Source organism: Aulonocara sp. 'chitande type north' Nkhata Bay, linkage group LG15 (assembly GCF_057382095.1).
Source record: "Aulonocara sp. 'chitande type north' Nkhata Bay isolate Kocher_YH1m ecotype deep benthic linkage group LG15, A_spYH_male_GT1.1, whole genome shotgun sequence".
Taxonomy (NCBI): Eukaryota; Metazoa; Chordata; class Actinopteri; order Cichliformes; family Cichlidae; genus Aulonocara; species Aulonocara sp. 'chitande type north' Nkhata Bay.
In genome coordinates this window covers 24,486,609-24,508,085 of record NC_141358.1, presented here as the reverse complement: position 1 = coordinate 24,508,085, position 21,477 = coordinate 24,486,609, and the positions used below count along the sequence as shown (strand labels likewise).

Below are 21,477 nucleotides of genomic sequence, written 5' to 3'. Positions count from 1 at the left end.
TGTGACTTTTCAGTGAGAAATGTTGTTTTTCCTGCAGTGAAATCTGAAAGTGTGTTGAATCAGTCATGTTCCTTTAAACTAAAGGCTGCTATAGCTTGTTGCTTGTAAAGCCACTGATAGCAGCTCAAGTTATTAAAGAAATTCACTAAAACACCGTAAAAGTTCACCTCAGTTGACCTGTTGGTCTTCCCTAAGTATTAAGCTGGCGTTATGAAATGAAAGTTAAAACATAACACAATGAACAACAGTAGAACAAGGAAAACACATCAAAGGTTTAAACTGAGAAAATCTATAATTATACAACCAATACCAGTTCCTTTTGAATTTGATAGGTCTTAAAAAAGTTGGGAGATGTAACAAAAGGGTGGAAAAAAAGGAAGTCGTATTAAGAAAGTGCTGGAATAATTCAATTATCTCATCATCTGCTGAATGTAATATAACGTTCACTCTGGCGGGAACTTTGTGTGGAACAGACAAGGCAAAAACAAACAAACTTAAATCCAACTTGATCAACTGATCATGTCAAAGCAATGCAAGACACACCAGCGCACAACTGTGAATCATACGGCAGCATCGCACACTACAGCGTCCGATCTTCAGGGTTTAATCAACAGACATGACTGTTTGGTGGGTGTTTTGTGCAGTTCAAGCCACTGGAGCAGCTGATGGGAGTGTTTCCTGCCGCCAGCGGTAACTTCCTGCCACCAACATGGAGGAACCTCATGAGCAGTCCGGTAAGTTTCAGGCATGAAACGGCTCAGCAGTATTGCTGCTCTCTGATCTTTTTAGTTGTGGTAGTTGTGCCAGTGTCTTTTTGAGTTTTACTAAATCACTTCCTTTGATGCAGGATTCCTCGATCATCGACTTTTACCCCGATGACTTTGCCATTGATCTAAACGGCAAGAAATACGCCTGGCAGGGTGAGTCTGTGACATTTAAATAATGTGGACAGAGAGATTTATTACAGCTGTTTTTGTTTAATCTTTATTGTTAATAAATGGAAATATATTTTTAAGCCAACGTTTCATTCGACACACTTTTTTATTTGATATTAACTATGCGGCTCATTTTGGTATGAAGGGCTCAAATTCCCTGTGCAAACAGCAGAAACTTAAAAAATGTTTCAGTGCGGGAATATAGAGGCTTTGACTTCAGAATAAAAGTTTTAAAAAGGAGAAGATATAACCTGAGTACACATTAAAAACAGATTTAGAGAATGTAATACTGTACTATTACATGATTACACTATTTATTACTGTAAGTGCACTTGTTTTATATCATGGTGCTACTTTCATAGGTGTTGCCTTGTTGCCTTTTGTGGATGAACGTCGGCTGAGGGCGGCTTTGGCTGATGTTTACCCCGACCTCACTCCTGAGGAAAGTGAGTAAAAGCCCATTGTATCAAATGTAACATCTGGATTTCTCTTTCGGTGAACTTTACCTTCTGTGATAAAGGTGTTTGATGTAAAACTCACTTTATGTTTGTAATTCTGACATTATCACCATAATGCTGTAACAAAGCACTCCAATAGCTGGGGTTGGCTGTAGTGTCAAAATGTTAAAGGGTTGCAGTGCTGCCATCTCTGCTCCTCTCCATGTTTGGATAAAGGGTTAAAGGGTCTAAAGAACTGTGTTATAGTCAGACAGGTGCGTTTTATGTATTTGCATATATATGCAGATATTATTTTTTTCAGTCATCATCCCCACAACGTACAGTTTGCAGTAGAACCCATATTCACCTTTCTTATCATTGTTCTGACATAAATGTGGTCATTTATCTCTTTATTTTTCTGTTTTCTAATCATGGGCTTCTCTCCCGTTTACACTCAGACCTGTGTGAGCAGGGTAGCAGTTTGTGAACACTTGTTTTTTCTCTCCTTTCTGACCACACCTGCTTTCTGTGCTCTGTTTCAGAGAGGAGAAACAGCCTGGGAAGTGACGTGTTGTTTCTGGGGAAGTCTCACCCACTCTTTGACTTCATCCATGAACTGTATCGCACAGAATCTAACGAGGTAAGAAACCCGACGCCGTCAGTAAGCATTCACTTCAGTCAAATCAATCAATCAAAACTTTATTTATTTACCTCTTTTCATACAATAAAGATTCAACTCAAAGTGCTGTACACATTAAAAACGGAAAATAAACAAAAATACACACATGCATCTCCTTGACTACACCCTCTCATCACCCCTCCATCCCTGCAGCATGACCTATACATGGATATAGACACCCAGACATCATACAGAAACACTGGAGCTAAAAAAAATAAATAAATGAAAGCTAAACATAAAGGCAGGTAATGTGAAAGAATAGAGACATAATTATAATAAAAGAGGAAACGTGAACAAATAATGCAGTGAAAATGTGTCAGTAAATAAATGAAAAGTTAAATAAAATAAATTAATAAAAAACCTTAACTTTAACTTCAATTCAAAGGAAACTCTTAGCTCAGTGTTATCGTGACACACACACACACAACCCTGTTCAGCTATCTTAGTGAGGACCTTCATTGACATAATGGTTTTCCTAGCCCCTTACCCTAACCATTAAAAATGAAAATGAATGCCTAACCCTAAACCTAACCATAACCCAATTGTAACTCTGACACTAAAACCACATTTTGAGCCTCAAAGAGGCCTTTAAACTTGTGAGGACGGGTGAGTGTGTCAGTCACAGGGATCAGATACAGTATATGCGAAGAGGACCATGGAGGAAGAGGAGCAGATAAGTTCAACAGCAATTTCACGGCCCCTAGGACCGTGCAATAAAAACTTCTATGAAAGTCAACTAAATGAAACTTTTTTTTGCAGATTTCGGTCCTCACAAAGATAGCTAGACAGAAACACACAGAGTCAGCTGGTTTGCGTCTGTAATAACAGTCTTCTTCTTCTGTGACTCAAACTTTGATATGCTGCCGCGTCACTGTGCTGCAGATGTGCGTTGAAGCTGTGCAGGTGTCGCCCGCTTTGAGTTTAGTCTCACTGATTATGCATTTGCAAACCGAAGCAATCGATGCGTAGACTTGCTGGGTAAATACTTCTTAATGAGTGCATCTGAACAGTCAAGCAAGCTTCTGTGTGCTTTGCTTTCAGCGATGAAATGAATTTGATGCGAAGGAAAATTAGTTCATCTAGAGGATTCAGAGTTTCAGAGGCCTCGCAGTCTGACTGAAAGAATAATGCAGGTTTTATTTATCGCTGCGTTCCACGAGAGAAAAGCCTTCACCTCAGAGGACCCTCTTCTCCTGCAGTTACATGAACTTGAACTTTTACGTAGCCCGTCTAGACGACAGGTACAGATTTGATAAATAAATAAAACTGTCAGATGAGGATGAGATGAACTACTGAAAAACATTTGACAAAAACCTCCTGTGCAGACATGCAGTTTATAAGGAAAAATCTTCCCACCTGACCATCACAGTTTTGGCCACAAAAATTCCTTTTTTTTTTTCTTTTTCTTTTTTTTTTTTTTTTTTTTTGAGGGTCCATTTTAAAATTCCATTATCTATAAAACTACTTGAAGTAGGTCCTTCACATTTTTAGGGTAAATTTCTGGTACTATGGCTTTGAGTGTGGACTCAAGTCAACATAGAATGTGGATATTTGGATGTGTGATCTCTAACGGCAGATTTGGAGACCCGTAGAAAGCAGTTTTTCAGGTAGAGGACTGACGTTTTATTTGCTGCTGCTCATATACAAGGCAGGTGACACTAGTTTAGAATATGTGTAATGTATTCACAGAGTCATAGTACCAGATATTTACCCTCAAGAATTTATTTGGAGCTCAAATATTTTCTAGATGATGGTATTTTAAAACAACTTCTTTAAAAAGATGCTATAGAATTTTTGCTAGCAGGACAAACACAACTTGAAGTAATTGTCTGCGCTTTAGATGGTTTAGTTTTTTTTTTTCTTCTTTTATGTCCATGACCTAAGAAGATCAGAGGAAGCATAATAATAGAGTGTTGCTGCATTAAACCATCATTTGTTTGTGGATACAAACTGCAGCTTTATCTCCATCAGGACACTGAGATCCCTGCAGAGCTGTGCCATGGAATCCAAGGTAGACTAAATCTCGATGACGACCCTATTCTACCAGATAAGTAAGGAACACCGACTTTATTCTCATTTCTCTGCCTCTTGTGCCATGTTGCCACCGCTCTAAGCCAACGGAAGACGAGCTGGGTAAATGTGACATCTGCCTCATGTATTTGTTTGTGGTTATCCTGCAGTACGGTGAGGTCGCCTGTTCCAATGCTGCGAGATATTTCACAGAACACTGCAATCGGGTAAGTCAACACAAACATTTTTTGTAGCATTGATATTTACTGTACATGTTGGGAAGACTCATTGGATTTAACTTAAAATTCCACCAACAATGACGATGATGTCAAGTATGGCTGGAGGTGAACAAAGAACAGGAAACGCCTTTACAATTGCAGTAAAATGTTCAGATTTGTGTAATTTTTTTTTTACATATTTCTTGGTGAAAGTTCACACATGAGGTGTCTTTAATTATTCATGGTCATGTCGTTTTTTTTCCTGTTTAATCCCTTTGTATAAAAATTCCACAACTATACTTATAAAAAGCAAAAACCTTCCCTGATTTGAATTTGGCTGATGTCCGCTTCAGGCTTGTCTGCTTGTGCCCTTCTGGACTGTATCAGACATTCCTGCTGTTTTTATTTTTCTTTCTTTTCTCCACTTCCCTCTCTGAAAGTCCAATTCTGCATCTGCAGTGCATGCCGATCTTTATGGTATCAAAGCCACAACCCTTTAATTAAGTTTTACTGAAAAAAGGGAAGTCATATTGAGACAAATGGAGTAAACATGTGCAGCATAGGAATAGAGCAAATATTTGTCTATTACAATGCATTGGAATTGGGCATCCCTGATAATCTGATACGTAAAAAGGAAGGTCCTGGTCTCACTGCTGACTTTCTGACCTTATGCATTTCCTTTGGGCTTCAACACCACTGACTCGTCCACTGAAAACTGCCATTTGGAGTCAAAGTTGGAGGCCAGATTCTCATCAGCAGTGGTGAAATCTTTTGGAAACAAGAGTTGATATCTGTTGTCTACAAGTAGCCCAAATTGGATGACCTGAAAAATTTAGATGAGAAAATATTTTATTTTTTAAAAATCTCAGTTTTGAGTTGAATCCCAACTTTAACACAGATGTCGCACAAAAAAACATGACAAACTGTTGCATCCACTTCCAAAAATAAGCTAAAAAAGCTGATTCTGATGGACGTTATGACAGACCATCCCAGATTAGTCTTTTTTTTTTTTCTTATCGCTTTTATTACAAGCTTCACTGACGTCGTCATGTTTCCATTGGTGCTCAAAGCTGTTTGACAGCACATAGTTTTGAGCTGTGTACGCACCATCCCCCCTTTCATTACTGTAATATGAGCCATTCTTCAAGGATGAAAAGACATTTGGGCACGTGTTGAAAATGACTGAGCGAAGGAGGTTAAGAAGAAAATGACAACATTTGAACCATCATGGTCTCAGGATCTCTGTGTTGAGGCGCAGATTTATTTTGCTTCTCTGAAATTCTTGCTTTAAAGTATGAGCTAATGGAACTCTTGTTGTGGTCAGTTGCAAATGATTTTCATTTTCTTTCCAGAGTGAAGTTCAAGGATCCCCAGTATCCAGATGGCTTTGTGTTCAAGGCGGTCCTCCTGCCTGAAGCAAAGTGAGGATTTTTCTGCATTTATCTCATGAATTCCTGGTTGAACATTAAAGGCTTTATTCATTTCAGGTGCAGAAATAGTTTTTTCATTTGCCCTTGTAATTCCTAAAGAATACAGCATTCATATATTTTTCTTATTGTAACAATTCCATGAAAAGACCAAGTACGCGTTGATTCATTTCTCAATAGGTTGTGAATGTCTGATTTGTCTCAGGCTCTCAGCATCCTTTAGGTCCGTTTGTTCCTAGAAATTATATAAATCGTTACAACATGTTGTGGCTCTGTTTGCAGAAAGGCAGTTAGTTCTATTGGAGTCTATGGAAAAAAGATTTCAGAGCACCGTTAATATATAACCGTAAAAAAAAACTTCCAAGTTGGGTTTATGATGTGAATCCCCAGTTTCAAGGCTTATTCAGTACAGAATTGGCCTAGTCAGTGTCTTCATATTAAAGGAAGCTCCTGGAAGAAAGCGGGCAGATGTTAACACTGCAGAAAACGATGGAGAAAAGACACAATGATGTTGCAGGACTCGACTGTGCAAGTGCTTTGAGACCTTTGACACTGGGCACCGGAGCTGATCTTGCTCAATCAGCGTATACCAGAGTGATGCAGGAAGTCAGAGTCAGGAAGAACACAGAGGCTGTTTTAAAAAGTAAAAAAAAAAAAAAACCTTTGCAGACTAAATCCTCCACTTCTGAAGTTCTCCGGCATGACTTGAAACTGTGAAAATGAGAGAGCAACACTGTGTCACAGACACAGATTCATCCACTTTTGTCAACAAGAGCAGTAAAAAAGTGTATTTTCAGCTGTGACAGAGGCGGTAAACTCAGGTGGAGTAAAGGAGAAAAAAAATGTTTTTTTTTGTTTCTGGAAAATACAGAACTGCACTAAGATCACAATCACAAAGTTTGTGGGTAAAAATACAAGACCTTCATCAAATACGAGTCCTCCTACAATTCACTGGCAGTATTTCAGTGGTGTTGAGACCTGGATTATTATTTTTTTTCTAAGAAGGCGTCACTGATAGATTTGAGGGTTTCAGGTAAACACGATGGCACCCTTCCCCCTCTCATATATGTCAATAAAAGGAAACCTTTTTCACATCATAATACTGTCTTTCAGGATTCCCAGTAAGGTTCTGAAACCCGAGGACTGGGTGAGAGGCAATGGGCAATCTTGGAGGCCTCAGCTGGGTTTCAACCCAAACAGGCAGCAGGCTCACCTGGACCAGTCTGGCTTCAGGGCTCTGGGGTATGTTCATAATTACATTTTTAATATAATCAATGTTAAAACCAGTAAAAAAAAAAAAAAAAAAAGTAGAACATTCCTGTTTTCCTGAATTTCGAGTGAAAATGGTTCAGACTCTTTCCATTCTCGCATTCACCTCAGTCAGGCAAATCAGGACTGCTGTTGGGTCGTTTGTTCACACTTCCTAACAGGCCCCGGTTAGTCCAGAAATCGGTAGGTGTGAGGACCACAGTTGTACAGTGCTGCATTCCTTATTCATATATGATGAGAATCTCAGTCAGGATAATGGAGGCCCTCTACACTCCAAGGATACATCTCCCCAGACCACAGACCCACTGCCAAACTGGTCATTCTGGGGGATGTTGCGGCTGGTATAATGTTCACAATGGCATCTCCCGGCTTTTTCACACGTGTTACGTGTGTTCATTGTGAACTTGCTCTCATTTACAAAGAGAATGGGGCAGTAGTGGTGGACCTGTCCGTTATGCTACCCTCAGGGAGTCTGTTCCTGGCCGCCATGTTGCAGGGCTCTTCCTGTTCCTCCGTACAGAGACGAGCAAGATATAGTCCTGCTCTCCTGATATTTCCTTCCCACTTTTGAGACTGTGCTGAGAGACACAGCAAACCTGGAGCTGGACTGTCTGTGCGACCTGAATGAGCCTGAATTCTCCCAGCACTGATGAGGACATTAGCAAAAAGCAAATTGGAGAAAAATGGGTCAGGAGAGATGAGGAGAGAGCAATGGTTTAGCTGGAGTTACAGGTTTTGTATTATACTGTGATGACAGGGTTTTTGTTTTGTTTTTTTACAAGCAGTGCATAACCATATCTCTGTTACAGAGTATTTTTCCATGCTTTTATTTTGAACAGCAAACAGTGATGCCTTTTTAATAGAACTTTGCATCCTGAAACTTTTTTCATGGGTCATCGGTGGTTTGATCAACTTCGGTAAATACACCTGTCTCTGAAGCTCCTCGCTCTGTGTGATGAGATCATTTTAAAGCATCCAAGTCTGTCTGCCGTGACTCAGTACAGTAGTTTTAAGTATTTTTAAAAACAAAGATGTATTTAAATGTTTACTGCCTCCCCCCCACAGTGGCCCCCATTAACCAGCCATCCTTGATTATGATCTAAGCTCTCTTCTCCACACATTGATATTATCATTAAGGAAATGTGAATAATTGAACATCTGGCACGGCCCGACTGTGGGAATTAATTATGCACAGATTTGAAGAAACATAATATATTCCTTCCCCCCCCCCCCCCCCCCCCCCCTTTTTTTTCCCCCTGCTAAAGTAAGTCGTTAATTCAGTGATTCAGGCCGTTATGTGCCTTGATGGCACCACACGGGCAGGTGCTCACAGGATGGCGAGCAGGAAAACCTGAAGGAAATGAATTTTTTTTTATTGCTTTGATTTTTAAATTGTGCAGTTATGGGTGTGTGTTCAGTTTAGGAAGAGGCCAGAGGTCATATGACATTTCTGGTAGGACACAGGCTCTTGTGTGGAAAAAGGCCGGGCAGAATAGCTCACTGAATCATTTAACCCTTATGTGTTAAGTGCTTTGGTTTGGTTTGTTTTTTGCCTTTTTGTGGATGTGCAGGGAGTAAAGATAATTTTACCACCATGAGACGACATTGTCCATCCAGCTATCAACCAGTCAATCAATCAGTCAATCCTGCTTTTAATGCCTTTCATGCTTCCTTGTGTTTTCCTTTTTCCTGTGATCCTGAAATTGTTCCCCCTCCAACATTGGGGATGATTCCTGAATCATTTTCAGGGTTTTAAGGTATCAGCTTATTACAGTATGAAGTGATGGCATGTGCCTGATTCTACATTGCCTTATTGATTAATTGATCAGTCAACTCATTTTCTTTTTTAAACAGTTAAAGGAACAGTAGGTTTGCAAAATACAACAACAACCTCACCAAATGCCACAACTGTCACACTGACTCATCAAAACTGGACAACAGAAAACTGGGGGGGGGGGGGAAAGTTGCCTGGTCTGATGAGTCTCGATTTCTCCTGCCACATTCAGATAGGGACATCAGAATTTGGCATAAACAGCATGAAAGCATGGGTCCATCCTGCCTGGTATCAACAGGGCAGACTGCTGCTGGTGTAATGGTATGAGGAATTTATTGGTACAGCAAAGCCGGGCCCCTTAGTACAAAAGCATTTAAATGCCCAGCCTGAATCTGTGTTGTTGCTCAGCATGTTCATCCCTTTATGACCAGATGAATGAATCGGTCACCAGATCTCAGGTCGATAGAGCACCTTTGGGATGCGTTGGAACAGCAGATTGATATCATGGATGTGCAGCCGACAGATGTTCAGTAACTGTTCGATGCTGTCATTTTAATATGGACCAAAACCTCTGAGCAACGTTTTCGGCACCTTGTTGAATCTGTGCCACAAAGAACTAAGATGGTTCTGACAGCAAAAGGGGATCCAACCTGGTACTATGAAAAGTGTGCCCAGGTAGGGTGGAAAGTTTAAAAGTAATTCAATGTTACTCTGGCATTTGCTCTTCTCTTCTATCTTCTATCCTGCATTTAAATAAAAAAACAGTGTTATCAAACATAATTGATGAGTAATGCTAAGACTAAAAAGCTGAAACCAGCAATCTTCTTCCTTTGTTTTATATTCAGCATATTCAGACCATTTTTACCCACTTCAGTCTCCAGACACTGCCCAGACATTAGGGTTAATACCGGGTGTGTGTAAAGGTTACAATGGAACTTTCTTTATTTCTAAATTAGTTTTTAACATCATAGCTTCTTCTTCTCTCTTCAGCCACAATCTGAACAGAAGCCAACAAGGTGGAGGACAATACAGCAGCACTCCACCGCCAAGCAGCTACAACCAAGGAGGCTACCGACCTTCACACAGCGGTGGCCACCAGTCTTTTCAACGTAAGACACACACACAAACACACACTGATGTAATGCAAGGCCTTATTTTTGCCCTACTCAGTGTTTAACCGAACATAAAAAAAGAATCCACAATGAATTTTACAGAAACAAGGGTTGGCGCATTAGCAACCCCACCAGCAAACATCCATTTAACTTTGTCTCACAGTTTTTGTCAAAGCCTCACAAGTTTGAAAACCGCAGCCCTAACCTTAAGCCCCCTGAATCATCTTTAAAGCCCCCTCGAATGGCCACTATCTTAAAAAAAAAAATATCCTCAATATGAAGATGGAACATTTCTGGTTCATAAATAGTTCACAAAATTCAGTTTGATTCAGAATGATGTATTTAAGGCTGTTTGCATCAATATAAAAGCAAATAAAATTATAGATGAACGTTTAATTAAAATTTATTCCATACCGGGGAGCCAAATAGACTCTCATTTTATAATTTAACAATCCAAGGCCTCAAAAAAGCAACTGTGTAGGCAGACGAAAGAGCCAGTCCTGCAGTAAGAGTCCTCTTTTAAGTAAAACACAGTGTGAGATGCATTACACTCAAGACTCTTAACGTGTTCATGGATTGGGGACATGCTGTTTCATAGTCCAGCACTTCTGCTTCGTCCTGTCCTATCCTGTTACCATTAATTTGATCTTCTTAAAAAAATAATAATTACAATATTTTAGACTTAGAAATAAAGACAAAAATCTTCATGGCACTTTTTTTCTTTATTAAAATTCTCGAAAAATCCAAAGCATCCTGGAAAGTTTGGTCAAATGTGACTTTACCAAAGGAATAAAGTGATTTTAGTAATTTAAAAGTGACCTTTGAGCATTTAAAAAATTTCAGTCTTTATTTTCATTTTTTAGATTAATTTTAGATTTTGGATTCATTCTGATTAAGAAAGTGCAAATATTTTTCAAATGTAGTTTTTTAAAAACGTTTCTTTATCCCTTCTCTACACAAATAAACAACAGTTTTCTAATCTAAAAATTAAAAGTATGTACATCTGAGTTTACCACACTGAGAGTAAATCTGACAACACACTCAGATCAAAGTTTGGTCAAAAGTAAGTGGACCTCATCAAACTGCTGCTGTAAGGTCACTGATGAGCGTTTGAAATTGGGTGAATTGTTGAGTTTGCTGCTGTAACCTTGAGCTCAAAAAATCGATTGAGATGTTTTGCTTTAATGCACCCCCCACCAACAGTACCTGCTCCATTAAATTCAGTAAACTTTCTTTTGGCGTTCCTCTCTGGAATGCTCTTTTTCTTTGCACATTCCGACGGCCTTGCTTTTCATGACAGAGCGTAAAGCTTTCATCACGAGGCTTTGACCATTCACCTGTTATTCTAAACATTTTTATCCCTTTAGCAGAGACGAAGAAAAGCTAAAATATTCAGCAAAAGGTAAAATGCCTCTTCAGGTGGATTTCAAAGAACTGTAGTCATGTTAAAAAGGAAGTGTGACCTCTTTAAGTTGTAAGATTTTACATATCCAGTCTGTTAAATATATCATACGTCTCATCTGTAGACCTTAGATGAACAACAGCACATGACAGAAGCAGTGTGTTTGAATCTTAGCAGAGTGATCTGAACAAAAAACAAGACTTATGGTCTGTCCTTTGGCCTGCAAATACCTCACAGCAGCTGTCAGCACAGAGGTGTTGATTCGGGCACCTTGCAGTCATTGAGGCGACTTTGAACTCCTCTGTATACCAAAGTATTTTAGAGTCAAATGTGAGGCCATCTGCCTGACAGCTGAAGCTTGGTCAGAACTAGGTCGAGCACTAAGTGTTTCTACAAGCTGCTTAATCATGGGGTGGAATTCGTCTTTCACAGACTGCTTCTGCATTTTGGTTTAGTTGTTAAGTGAAAAACAGTGTTAATCTGATGATGTATTGATGATCTTTGTTATGAATTTTGATACATTAAACCATAGAAGTGGAAGAAGTTGTACTTTCTTTTTCCCATTATTATCCATTTTATGCCAGGCACGATTGGCTGTGATATTTTCTAGGTCAGCTGGTGGTTGGTTCTTTCTTTGGTTTTGAGCCTTCTTTAAGTAACTTTTTCTTCTTCAAGTAACGTCTCTGACTATCTTTGATCGCCATCATTATAAATGGTTGTCCCTCAAAGTGGATTAAATGTGTGTATGAAGCCATTTTGAATTTCTTTTTTCAACTGGCAGAAGAAGGCGGCGACTGCTGCAGTGAACCATTCATGTCACGATTATTTAAGCAATTTATTGGTTATTTGTACCAAATGGCACAAAAAGGAGGAAGATGCATCTTTTCTAGGTTGTTTTTGAGCGAATCAGCTGTGAATAAAAAAAGTAATTGATCTTAAAAATGACGTCTTAATTTTCCACCGATGGACTGATGTAGTTACTGACTAATCAGGTCACATCTGGAACGGACACCGTTGCCATTTCACTCTGAGGAAATTGGGCGCTGCAGCTGCCAAACGGAGACACAAATAATTGTGTTATATGATTATGTTCATCACATGCAGTTGAACAGCTCGTCACATATGGAGGCAGAATCCGTCTCCCAGCTCCTAATCACGGTCTGTGCTCGGCCTCGGCCCTGGCCCCACGGTCCTCTGCCAGCTCTCCTCCAGTTTGACTTTGATGTGCCAATTTGCAAGTAGATGAATAATCTCATCTGCCCACTGATGGCGTGCGGGGGAGTCTCGGCTATTCTGGTGGCACTTGATGCAAATGGGGGGCTTTTGGCTCCTCCGGATTGCGGCAGCACCTCCCTTGGCCTCTGCTGCTCGTTCTTAGTGTTAAACTTGCCAATTAGCAGCCCGGGATGTTCACCACCCCCAGCTCTATATTTGTCCTATCATTCACAGAGAAATTATTTTAATAAAAGGGAATCGTTTTAAATCCTGCTCGTCCGGTTCTGGTGACACAGGATGATTTTTATTGTATCAGCTTGAAGTACCTGAAATAGAAATATGTCATTGACAAAGGTAGCATTTATATTTTATTCGATTTTCTTTTTCCTCCTGAAGTTTTAAAGCTTTTCTGTGCTCAGTTTTGATTTAATGCGGGTGTGTTAATCTCGGTTTCACTAAAGACCAATCTGCAAATGTACTGCTCATTTAAAAAAAAAAAAAAGGGTGAAAAAAAGTTAATGGCACACTCAATCATGGTATCACACAGAGTCAGCTAAACTTCAGGGGGGTATCGATATGTCACGTTATGAAACACAAACCATTGTGAATTTATTTCACCTTCTTTGGCCCCATTGCAGTGAAATTCTGTGTCCTGCTCACTGCTGGTGGTGTGACACGGTATCTGCAGCCCAAGCAGGTTGCACAGGGACTCCAGCTTCTCCAGGATGGGGGTGCATCCTTAAATGCTATTTGTGAAGGTTTGCTGTGTCTGTCAGCACAGCCTCAAGAATATGAGGAGATACTAGGAAAGTGGGCATTACATGATGAGAGCTGGACAGGGCTGTAGGAGAGCATCAACCCAGCAGGAGGACCAATATCTGCTCCTTTGTGGAAGGAGGAGCAGAGGAACACTGTCAGAGCTCTACAAAATGACTTCCAGCATGTTTCTGACAAAACTGTCAGAGTCAGACTCCTTGAGTGAGGCACCAGGGCCTCACATCCTTTAGTGGGACCGACACCCGGAGCCCAGCACCGTGGAGCTCAATTGGCATTTGCTCAAGAACACCAGAAAAGGGCAGATTCACCGATGGCGCCTAGAGCCGGTTCACACCGAGCACATGTCACAAATGCCACACTGTCTGCAGACGTTTTGATATCTGTGGTAATGCGTCAGATTGACCCCGTCCCTGACCGCAGAGATCTAAGTTGCAACACCGAATTGCCAGAGTTCATTCTTGAAGGACTTTGGCACACATATGAAATCGTGTCAATGTGTAGCTGATATTCTTTGAAAACAGAGGTTGACTGACTGTGAGTGGATAGACGATCTTCTGGTTATGTTCCATTTAGATGTTTTCAGTCCCTTGCCTCAGGTGAAATTGGCTGCCTTCAGTGTTAGCTCACCTTTTGTGCTATTCTGTGTTGACTGGCTTGCTTATATCTAGACCTGCAACGTTTATTGAGCGCCTGAAGTGATTCCAGCATAAAATGTGCTCTGAGTTTCATCTCAAAATAAGATTTGTATATAAAGCGTGGATTTTTTTTCTTTCATAAGAGGTGATTAAATTATTTGTTCATCTCTTCTGATTCTTTTTAACTTTTATGGTAAAAACTGAACATGGTCCAGTTCTAATATCAGCGACTCGTGGAATGTGATTATCCACACAAGTAGGCCTTATTCTGCAGCAGGAGGCCAGAGGCTTGCTTTTGTCCTGGTAACGCTTTCTCAGGTCCAATCCTTTGCTCGCCCAGTAATCACTGCAGGCTTTGCTGGGCTTTTGTGTGGTGGCTTTGCTTGGTTGCTGATTAGTGTTGTGGGAGACCGGGGGCCGATAATGAGACTGTCGAGTGGCTCCGCTGGACACTGGCCCCCTCTGATAAAAGCATCCGGGAGGCTCCAGTGCCATTGGGTGTGTGATGCGCTCTGAAGAGGGTTGAAACCAAAGTTAACTTGCCCCTTTGACGACGTGGCTACCTCCTGTGGTGATGTGTCAACACGCAGCCTCTGAAACATGCTGCTGGGCTTTGTGTGCCACAGCCAAACCAGCTGGTGTTTAATAACCAGCCAGGGGAGTCTCTGCTGGTGGCCATTATTGTCTTGACATGCAGTGACACCAAATTTTAACCAGAGCAGCAAAGTAACTGTTTGATCCAGCAGCCACAGTGGCCGATAAGCCTCCCAAAGTCCACTTCAGAGTAGCAGCTACACATAATGGCTGCTCACACAGGCTGGTGGATCGACTTCAATAACATAAAGTCATTGGATTTTATGTGGCCTCGAGTATTTTTGTTCTTTATGTTTCTCTAAAGGTTTTCGAGTTGTGGTGGAGAACATTTTTATGTAAACAAACTTATTATTATTATTATTATTATTATTATTATTATTAATGAAGATTAGCTTTATGTCCACTTTAAAGTAAACTCTGTAACCTCAGAAATGGCCCAGATGCTAAATTGTCATTAAGGTTATTGTCAGGTGAATTCTGTGGTACATGTGATAGATGGCAACTTCACACTGATGGTTTGAGACCTGATGGTAATGAAGAACTCTCTGAACTTGCATTGTTTCTAATGGCCAGCTGGGGCGACTCCTGTGGCTGGGAAAAGACTCAAGGTAGTCTATTGGGAAAATAGCCCCAGGCTTTTTTAAATCACCATTACACTTTCGATGTCTGCAAATCCACTATGGTCTGCTTGGGTCCCAGTGACGTAATTTGCCATCTGGTGGTTAGCATGAGAGTTCATCATGACGTTCATGTTCTTGCCTGTTTTTTGTGACCACATGAAGCTCCCAGGCTTCTGACTTCAAGCAGACTTTAAAGACATATAACAAGAATGACTGCTCAGCCGTCCAGAGTCAGAACCTGCCCCCCGTGATGGAAACGGCTGTTTTTCTCAAAAATACATTTACTCCTTATTGAGTAAGTTATTCCTTGTAAGCACGAACTATAATAAAAAAGAACCCACTGAGGTTGCAGAGGCTGTGTGACATAGCCAGAGCAACCGGTGGTACAATCGTGACACAAAAAGAAGGACTTAAAACAAACTAGTGAAAATCACATATCCTAAACAGACAAAATAAAAAAACAGATCATTTGAAGTTCATCTACTCATGTAGTAGTAAGCTAATGGTATGATTGCAGTTCTGGCTGGATTTTAACCAGAGCGTCACAAATCTGCTTGAAACTGTCAGTAACAAGTTTTACTCAAATTTTTCTACCAGTTATTTTGGGCTTGACAAATTAGTGCAGATTTTGGTGGATAATGTATGATTTACATATTTAAATATAACATTTTGTGGCATCTTTCCTTGACGTATTGGTGAATGTATAAATTACCAGGTCCTCGTGATTCTGCATGTATGTCTGTCCCAGTAAAATGCTCTTATTCTGATTCCAGCCATGTCGCAGTCATTTGTCTTTTTTTCTTCTGAAATTACCTCTCGGTTTGTGGAGCAGCAGCAGGAGCAGGTCGCTAAAGTTTTGTCCAACTAATAGAAAAGTTACTGTCCTCCTTCTGGGATCTGAGTCAACTAGTCGCTGAACTAATTGAAGCGGTGTGGAGAGAGACGTTTGGTTGTTTAGCGCGCTTGTAATCCCTGCATTAATACAGTGGACGCAGCGCGTTTTAAGGATTTAAAGCGTAATCCTTTGTTGGCTTTTGTCCGGCGCAGACTGGAAGTCTATACACTTTCAGATCATTGTTAATTAAGGAGATTGACAGGTGTCCACTTGTAATTCTCTCTTTTGAATCATCGCTGGTGATGGGGGGGGAGGCCAGAGGGTTGTGGAGTTATAATTGGAGCCCAACTGGGTGGTCCACTTAAAGTTTGTTGGTGGAGGAGATAATCAAACATGAAAACTGAATGACAAAAACAAAATAAGAATGTGTCAGCAGCAGTCTGCCTGCTTGCTGCTAATTGTGTGTTTTACTGCTTTTTGCTGTGGTCAGCAGAGAACGGCTGCAGGATTTCCCACTTGCCTTTAGTTGATCAGGTGATTCTGATTAATTTGTTTGTTTTTTATCTGCATCAGTTGGCTGGAGATCTTATCAGCATCCCAAACTCAGGATTTCTATCTGATTGCCAGACGTCCCCCAGTATTGTCAGGCAGGTTTTATTTATTCTACTAATCCAACAGGAAGTTTTCAGTGGCCGATTATTGTCCTGTTGTGATCCTAAAGTGGGTACTAACATGTCTGGAGTTCAAATTAGTGTCATTTTAAACATTTGAGGTGCTTTGAAGTTAAAATTTAAACACAATAATTAAAACTAGCAAAAAGAGTCTGGTTTGGTGCTGCTCAGAGCTTTGCAGACCCACATCTATATGTTGGAAAAATATGTGCAGAAGATGGTAACGCCAGCTACTCGCATGTAGCTTTGCCCCAGTGCAGTGTCATAATCTTTTTTGCAATGTTTGATTTTTGAGTGTTTTCCTCTTTGTCTTTATAGAATAGAATAAAATAGAATAGAATTCAACTTTATTGTCATTGCACATGCACAGGTACAGGGCAACGAAATGCAGTTTGCATCCATCCAAAAGTGCTTTAGTGATATAGATATATTACAATATATATTAGCAATAATATAGATATGTGAGTATATTACAGAAATGGGTCTATTATGGTATGTTATAATGTACACGGTATGAAGTATGTTGTCAATATTCTATAACTATAAGTATGTACAGGCTGTAGTGAGTACAAGCTATGTACAGGATATGAACAGGATATAAATATGAAAAACTATACAGAATATGAAATAAATAACTTTACAGAATCTGGGATATACAGCTATACAGAAATGGGAACTATGCAAGTTGTAAACAGTTGTAGGATTAAAGATTATCGAATGTACAGAATGATTATTTACACAGAGCTATACAGTAGTGCAGTTAAGATAAGTGAGGGTGTAGATAGTTTCTACAGAGGCTATATAAAGTGCTAGTGGTTGTGAGTGGTGGTTCAGTCCATGTTATTATTGTGTTTGAGGGTACAGTTGTCCATTGTGGGTGTGTGTATGTTCAGTCCATGAGTTTAACGTGGGTCAGATGTCAGGAGGCAGAGTTCAGGAGTCTGACAGCTGTGGGGAAGAAGCTGTTCCGGTACCTGGTGGTCTTAGTCCGGAGGCTCCTGTGGCGCCTCTCAGAGGGCAGGAGGGTGAAGAGTCCATGTGATGGGTGACTGGGGTCTTTGATGATTTTCCCAGCCCTTTTCAGACACCGCTTCCTGTAGATGTCTTTTATGGCAGGAAGTGGTGCTCCGGCGATGCGCTGGGCAGTTTTCACAACCCTCTGCAACGCCTTCCGGTCCGAGGCAGAGCAGTTCCCGTACCAGACTGTTATACAGTTGGTCAGGATGCTCTCGATGGTGCAGCGATAGAAGTTCACCAGGATGTCTGAGGACAGGTGGTTCTTCCTCAGAGTCCTCAAGAAGAAGAGGCGCTGGTGAGCCTTCTTGACCAGCTTGGAGCAGTTGGTCGTCCAGGTGAGATCCTCGGAGATGTGGACTCCCAGGAACTTGAAGCTGCTCACACGCTCCACAGCCGTCCCCTTAATGTGGATGGGTGGATGTGGGTCAGCATTCCTCCTGTAGTCCACGATGAGCTCCTTGGTCTTCTCGGTGTTAAGCAGCAGGTTGTTTGTGTCGCACCACTCAGCCAGACGATCCGCCTCCTCCCTGTAGGCGGCCTCATCGTTGTCACTGATGAGGCCAATCACCGTGGTGTCATCTGCAAACTTAATGATGGTGTTGGAACCATCAGCAGGTCTGCAGTCGTGGGTGAAGAGGGAGTAGAGGAAAGGGCTCATCACACAGCCTTGTGGTACACCGGTGTTCATTGTGATGGTAGATGAGCAGCGGTTATCCAGCCGGACATGTTGGGGGCGGTTGGTCAGGAAGTCCAGTAACCATTTGCAGATGAGGGAACTGATACCCAGGTCTGTCAGTTTCCTGATGAGTTGTGAGGGGTGGATTGTATTGAATGCTGATCTCCGCTGATTCACTTCTCCTGTATTTTTCAAGCCAACCTTTGAACCAATGACCGTGTCAATACTTTGAGGCTACATTCTCTTGGCTTTTTGAACCCTCTCCATTGGCCTTTATACCCATAATTCCTCACTCTGTTTAGCCAAAGAGCTACAGAAACTGATGCTAATGTCCACGTAAGATTTTAAGTTAATCTCTCCATCACACTGTGATTGACTCGGCGGTGTTTTAAACTACATGCTGATGTCAGCATGTTAGTGTGGTCACAATGACGGCACTATTGAATGCTGACATTGGCTAATTAGCATTAAAACTAAACCTATAGAAGATATTGGAGAGAATGCCTTCTGCTTATGAGACCTTATGACTGGACTTGGTCTTTCAGGTCATCTGAAAATTGAGGTCGACTTGTCATGTGGTTTGTATTGCTGAAAACTAATTTTAATAGGTTCACTTTTCCTTCATCTTTTTCGGTTGTCTTTGTCTTTGTTTACATCTTATATGTGTATAAAAGTGTGTTTGTTGGATGGTGTGACTCTGCGTCTGTATGCTGGAACATGTCTACTTAATGTGTGGTTTGAATCTAACTGTGAAGCCCTTTGTAAATGTGTTTACAAGTTGTTGTTGTTATGAATATTATTATTGCTATTGTTATCACTGTTATGTCGTAAACCCAGAGAAACCTATTACTGTCTAGTTTGTTATATGTAACTTGTACCAAGAAGTGTAAAGAGGACTAAAGGAAAACAGTTTAAGACATAGTTGCCATCACACATTTTATTTCCTTTTAAATTAGCCTCAATAAAGCCCAAAAATGAAATGTACTGCTGTTAGGGGATAAACTGCATCACTTTCATAGCTCGGAGTGTTTCAGGGGTTCTACAGAGAAAACATGCACCAAAAATGTCAGGGTCCACCAACATCCTCCTCCAACAGATCCTCACTTTGCTCCTGGGATGTGTGAAGTATTACCAGTAGCTCAGGTTTTTGTCACCCACCAATGAGGTTTTAGCCAAATTCATATCAACAACGTTGTATCAAACCCATACGATTTTAAGTTTTAGCATCATTTATTCAAATGCAGTAGGTATTTTGTGCTGATTGCATGCTCAGAAAAACAGGAAGGCTTCTTTCAAACAAGGTTAACACAGGTTCGCCGTCTTTACGATGGAGACTGAGCATGTCAAATTATTAATGCAGGTGTTCGGTCTCATCACTGAGCCTGTTTATGAACAAATATTAATGCCCCCACTCTCATCTAATACCCACACTCTTCCACCCAGACACTCCTGCGAACTCATCCCAGTCCATAATTTTTTTTCTTTACTCCGACTTTAAAGCTTCCAGGTTTGTAAACGTGAGCCTCTGGGTCCTTTTTCACAGCACCCTTCACCCACCCCGGGGCTGAGCCACTCAGCAGGCCTGCCCCTATAAACAAACAGCCCCACGGCTCGCAGCTGGCCATCGCCTTGGCAACAGTGAATCTGGAAGAAGCCGTTCCCTTTTTTTTAAATTTTTTTTTTAAAGTGTGTCTTTGTGAAGGGCTTGCAGCGATGGAACCAGGGTACTTGAGGCGTCGACAATGCTGCCGGCTGAATGCTTATTTCATTTTCTGAACAAAAAATGCAAATGTGGTGCTCCCACTCCCTCCTCGCATGCGTCTCCCCGCTCCACTCTTCCAGAGCCCAGTGTGATTCGACGTTTGTAAAATCCTAATTTTATCATGGCAACTGATTCGTTCTGTGTGCAGGGCAGAAATGAAGGAGTTGGTGTTTTTTTTTTTTTCTTTTTTTGGTTAAATTCTGTTTCTTTATTTTGTTTTTTTTAATCTCTGGGGATTAAGCAGGCATCAGGCGGGTTAATTAGTATCCACGTTTAATGTCAAAGCCTTCTGCGTTTGGCTTTTAAACAGTCAAACTGAAGGATTCTCTCAGGTTTCATAAGAGTTTAACTCAGTGAAAGTCGCCCGTTGATGTGAATCTGACACATTTTATCATTTAAACTGAATCACAAAAGCACACCAAACACCACCTCCTCGCTGCTTAGTTGTACGTTGAGTTAAAGGCCTTCAGATGCAGCTCACTGAAGCTCCGTGCTTCTTAAAAAGATTTGAGCAGAACCACTCACAAGCACGTCTTTTGTTCCCTGCAGATTCCAGGCAGAACAGTCTGATGGGAGCGCCTCCCTCCTTCCACCAGCCCCAGTTTCCAAGGTGAGTGTGCTCTTTGTGAACCTGCATTAACTGGTTTTCGTGGGAAGTAAAGTTCACACTTAACATGCTAACTTTACCTGTGTCGATGGATACGAGCAGCTTTTTGTGGTGGTTTGTCCTGGACTTTGTCCTCCACTCGTCTCTAATGCTCCTCAGATTTGTGTGTTTTATTGGTGTGAGTCATGTGTGAATTAAACATGTCCAGGCCTGTGTGGTCTCCACATTTCCAGCCTTTCCGCTCTGCCTTCCCTCCGTTGGGGGGCTCCGTCCGAATTAAGATTTTTTCTTGTCGCTCTAAAACAAATTTCTCTCGAGGAGGTTTGTGCAACTTAATGAGGCATCACTAATGCTGTTGGCGACCGCGGCGTTTCCCTGCGCCTCGGCCAGGCCCGCACAGACTGGCTATTGATTCTGGCTCCAGACCTCTCCAAAGTCCTAATCAGGTTCTCTCGTTCAACTTTTCAGGCCTATTGTGGCTCCGTGTCACCTCAGGTCAGTAGTTATTAGCGGCGACTGAAAACAGTTTCTTTAACTACTCAGGACAGGACCAAATGAAATGCAGGAGGAACTTGGAGAGAGGGGATTATGGATTCCAGCGCTCGGTTAAGTCCGCCGCTGGCCAGAGTGTGACATGGTTCAGTAATGAGGGATGGGGCTGCCGCTCTGTTTCTGCTCTCTTCATTGTTCATCAGAAGAGACTTTAATATCGCCGCTGGATCGGCACATTGTCCGGTGGTCGTTTGGAGGGCCGCAGCGTACTGGCTCTGCACTCGGTCCCGCGGACGCAGCGCGGCCGCCTCAA

At 41.3% G+C, this 21,477-nt stretch overlaps 1 protein-coding gene across 1 annotated transcript in view; it reads left to right on the top strand.

Moving 5' to 3' along the window:
* xrn2 (5'-3' exoribonuclease 2) overlaps window positions 1-21,477 on the top strand; it is a 44,361-nt gene that overhangs the window by 18,938 nt on the left and 3,946 nt on the right. The window contains exons 20-29 of the mRNA XM_086265131.1: window positions 645-734; window positions 848-920; window positions 1,298-1,381; window positions 1,915-2,012; window positions 4,023-4,102; window positions 4,232-4,288; window positions 5,632-5,700; window positions 6,820-6,948; window positions 9,740-9,858; window positions 20,615-20,675. Coding sequence (XP_086121257.1) covers window positions 645-734; window positions 848-920; window positions 1,298-1,381; window positions 1,915-2,012; window positions 4,023-4,102; window positions 4,232-4,288; window positions 5,632-5,700; window positions 6,820-6,948; window positions 9,740-9,858; window positions 20,615-20,675 — 860 coding nt within the window. The remainder of the gene's footprint in view (window positions 1-644; window positions 735-847; window positions 921-1,297; window positions 1,382-1,914; window positions 2,013-4,022; window positions 4,103-4,231; window positions 4,289-5,631; window positions 5,701-6,819; window positions 6,949-9,739; window positions 9,859-20,614; window positions 20,676-21,477) is intronic.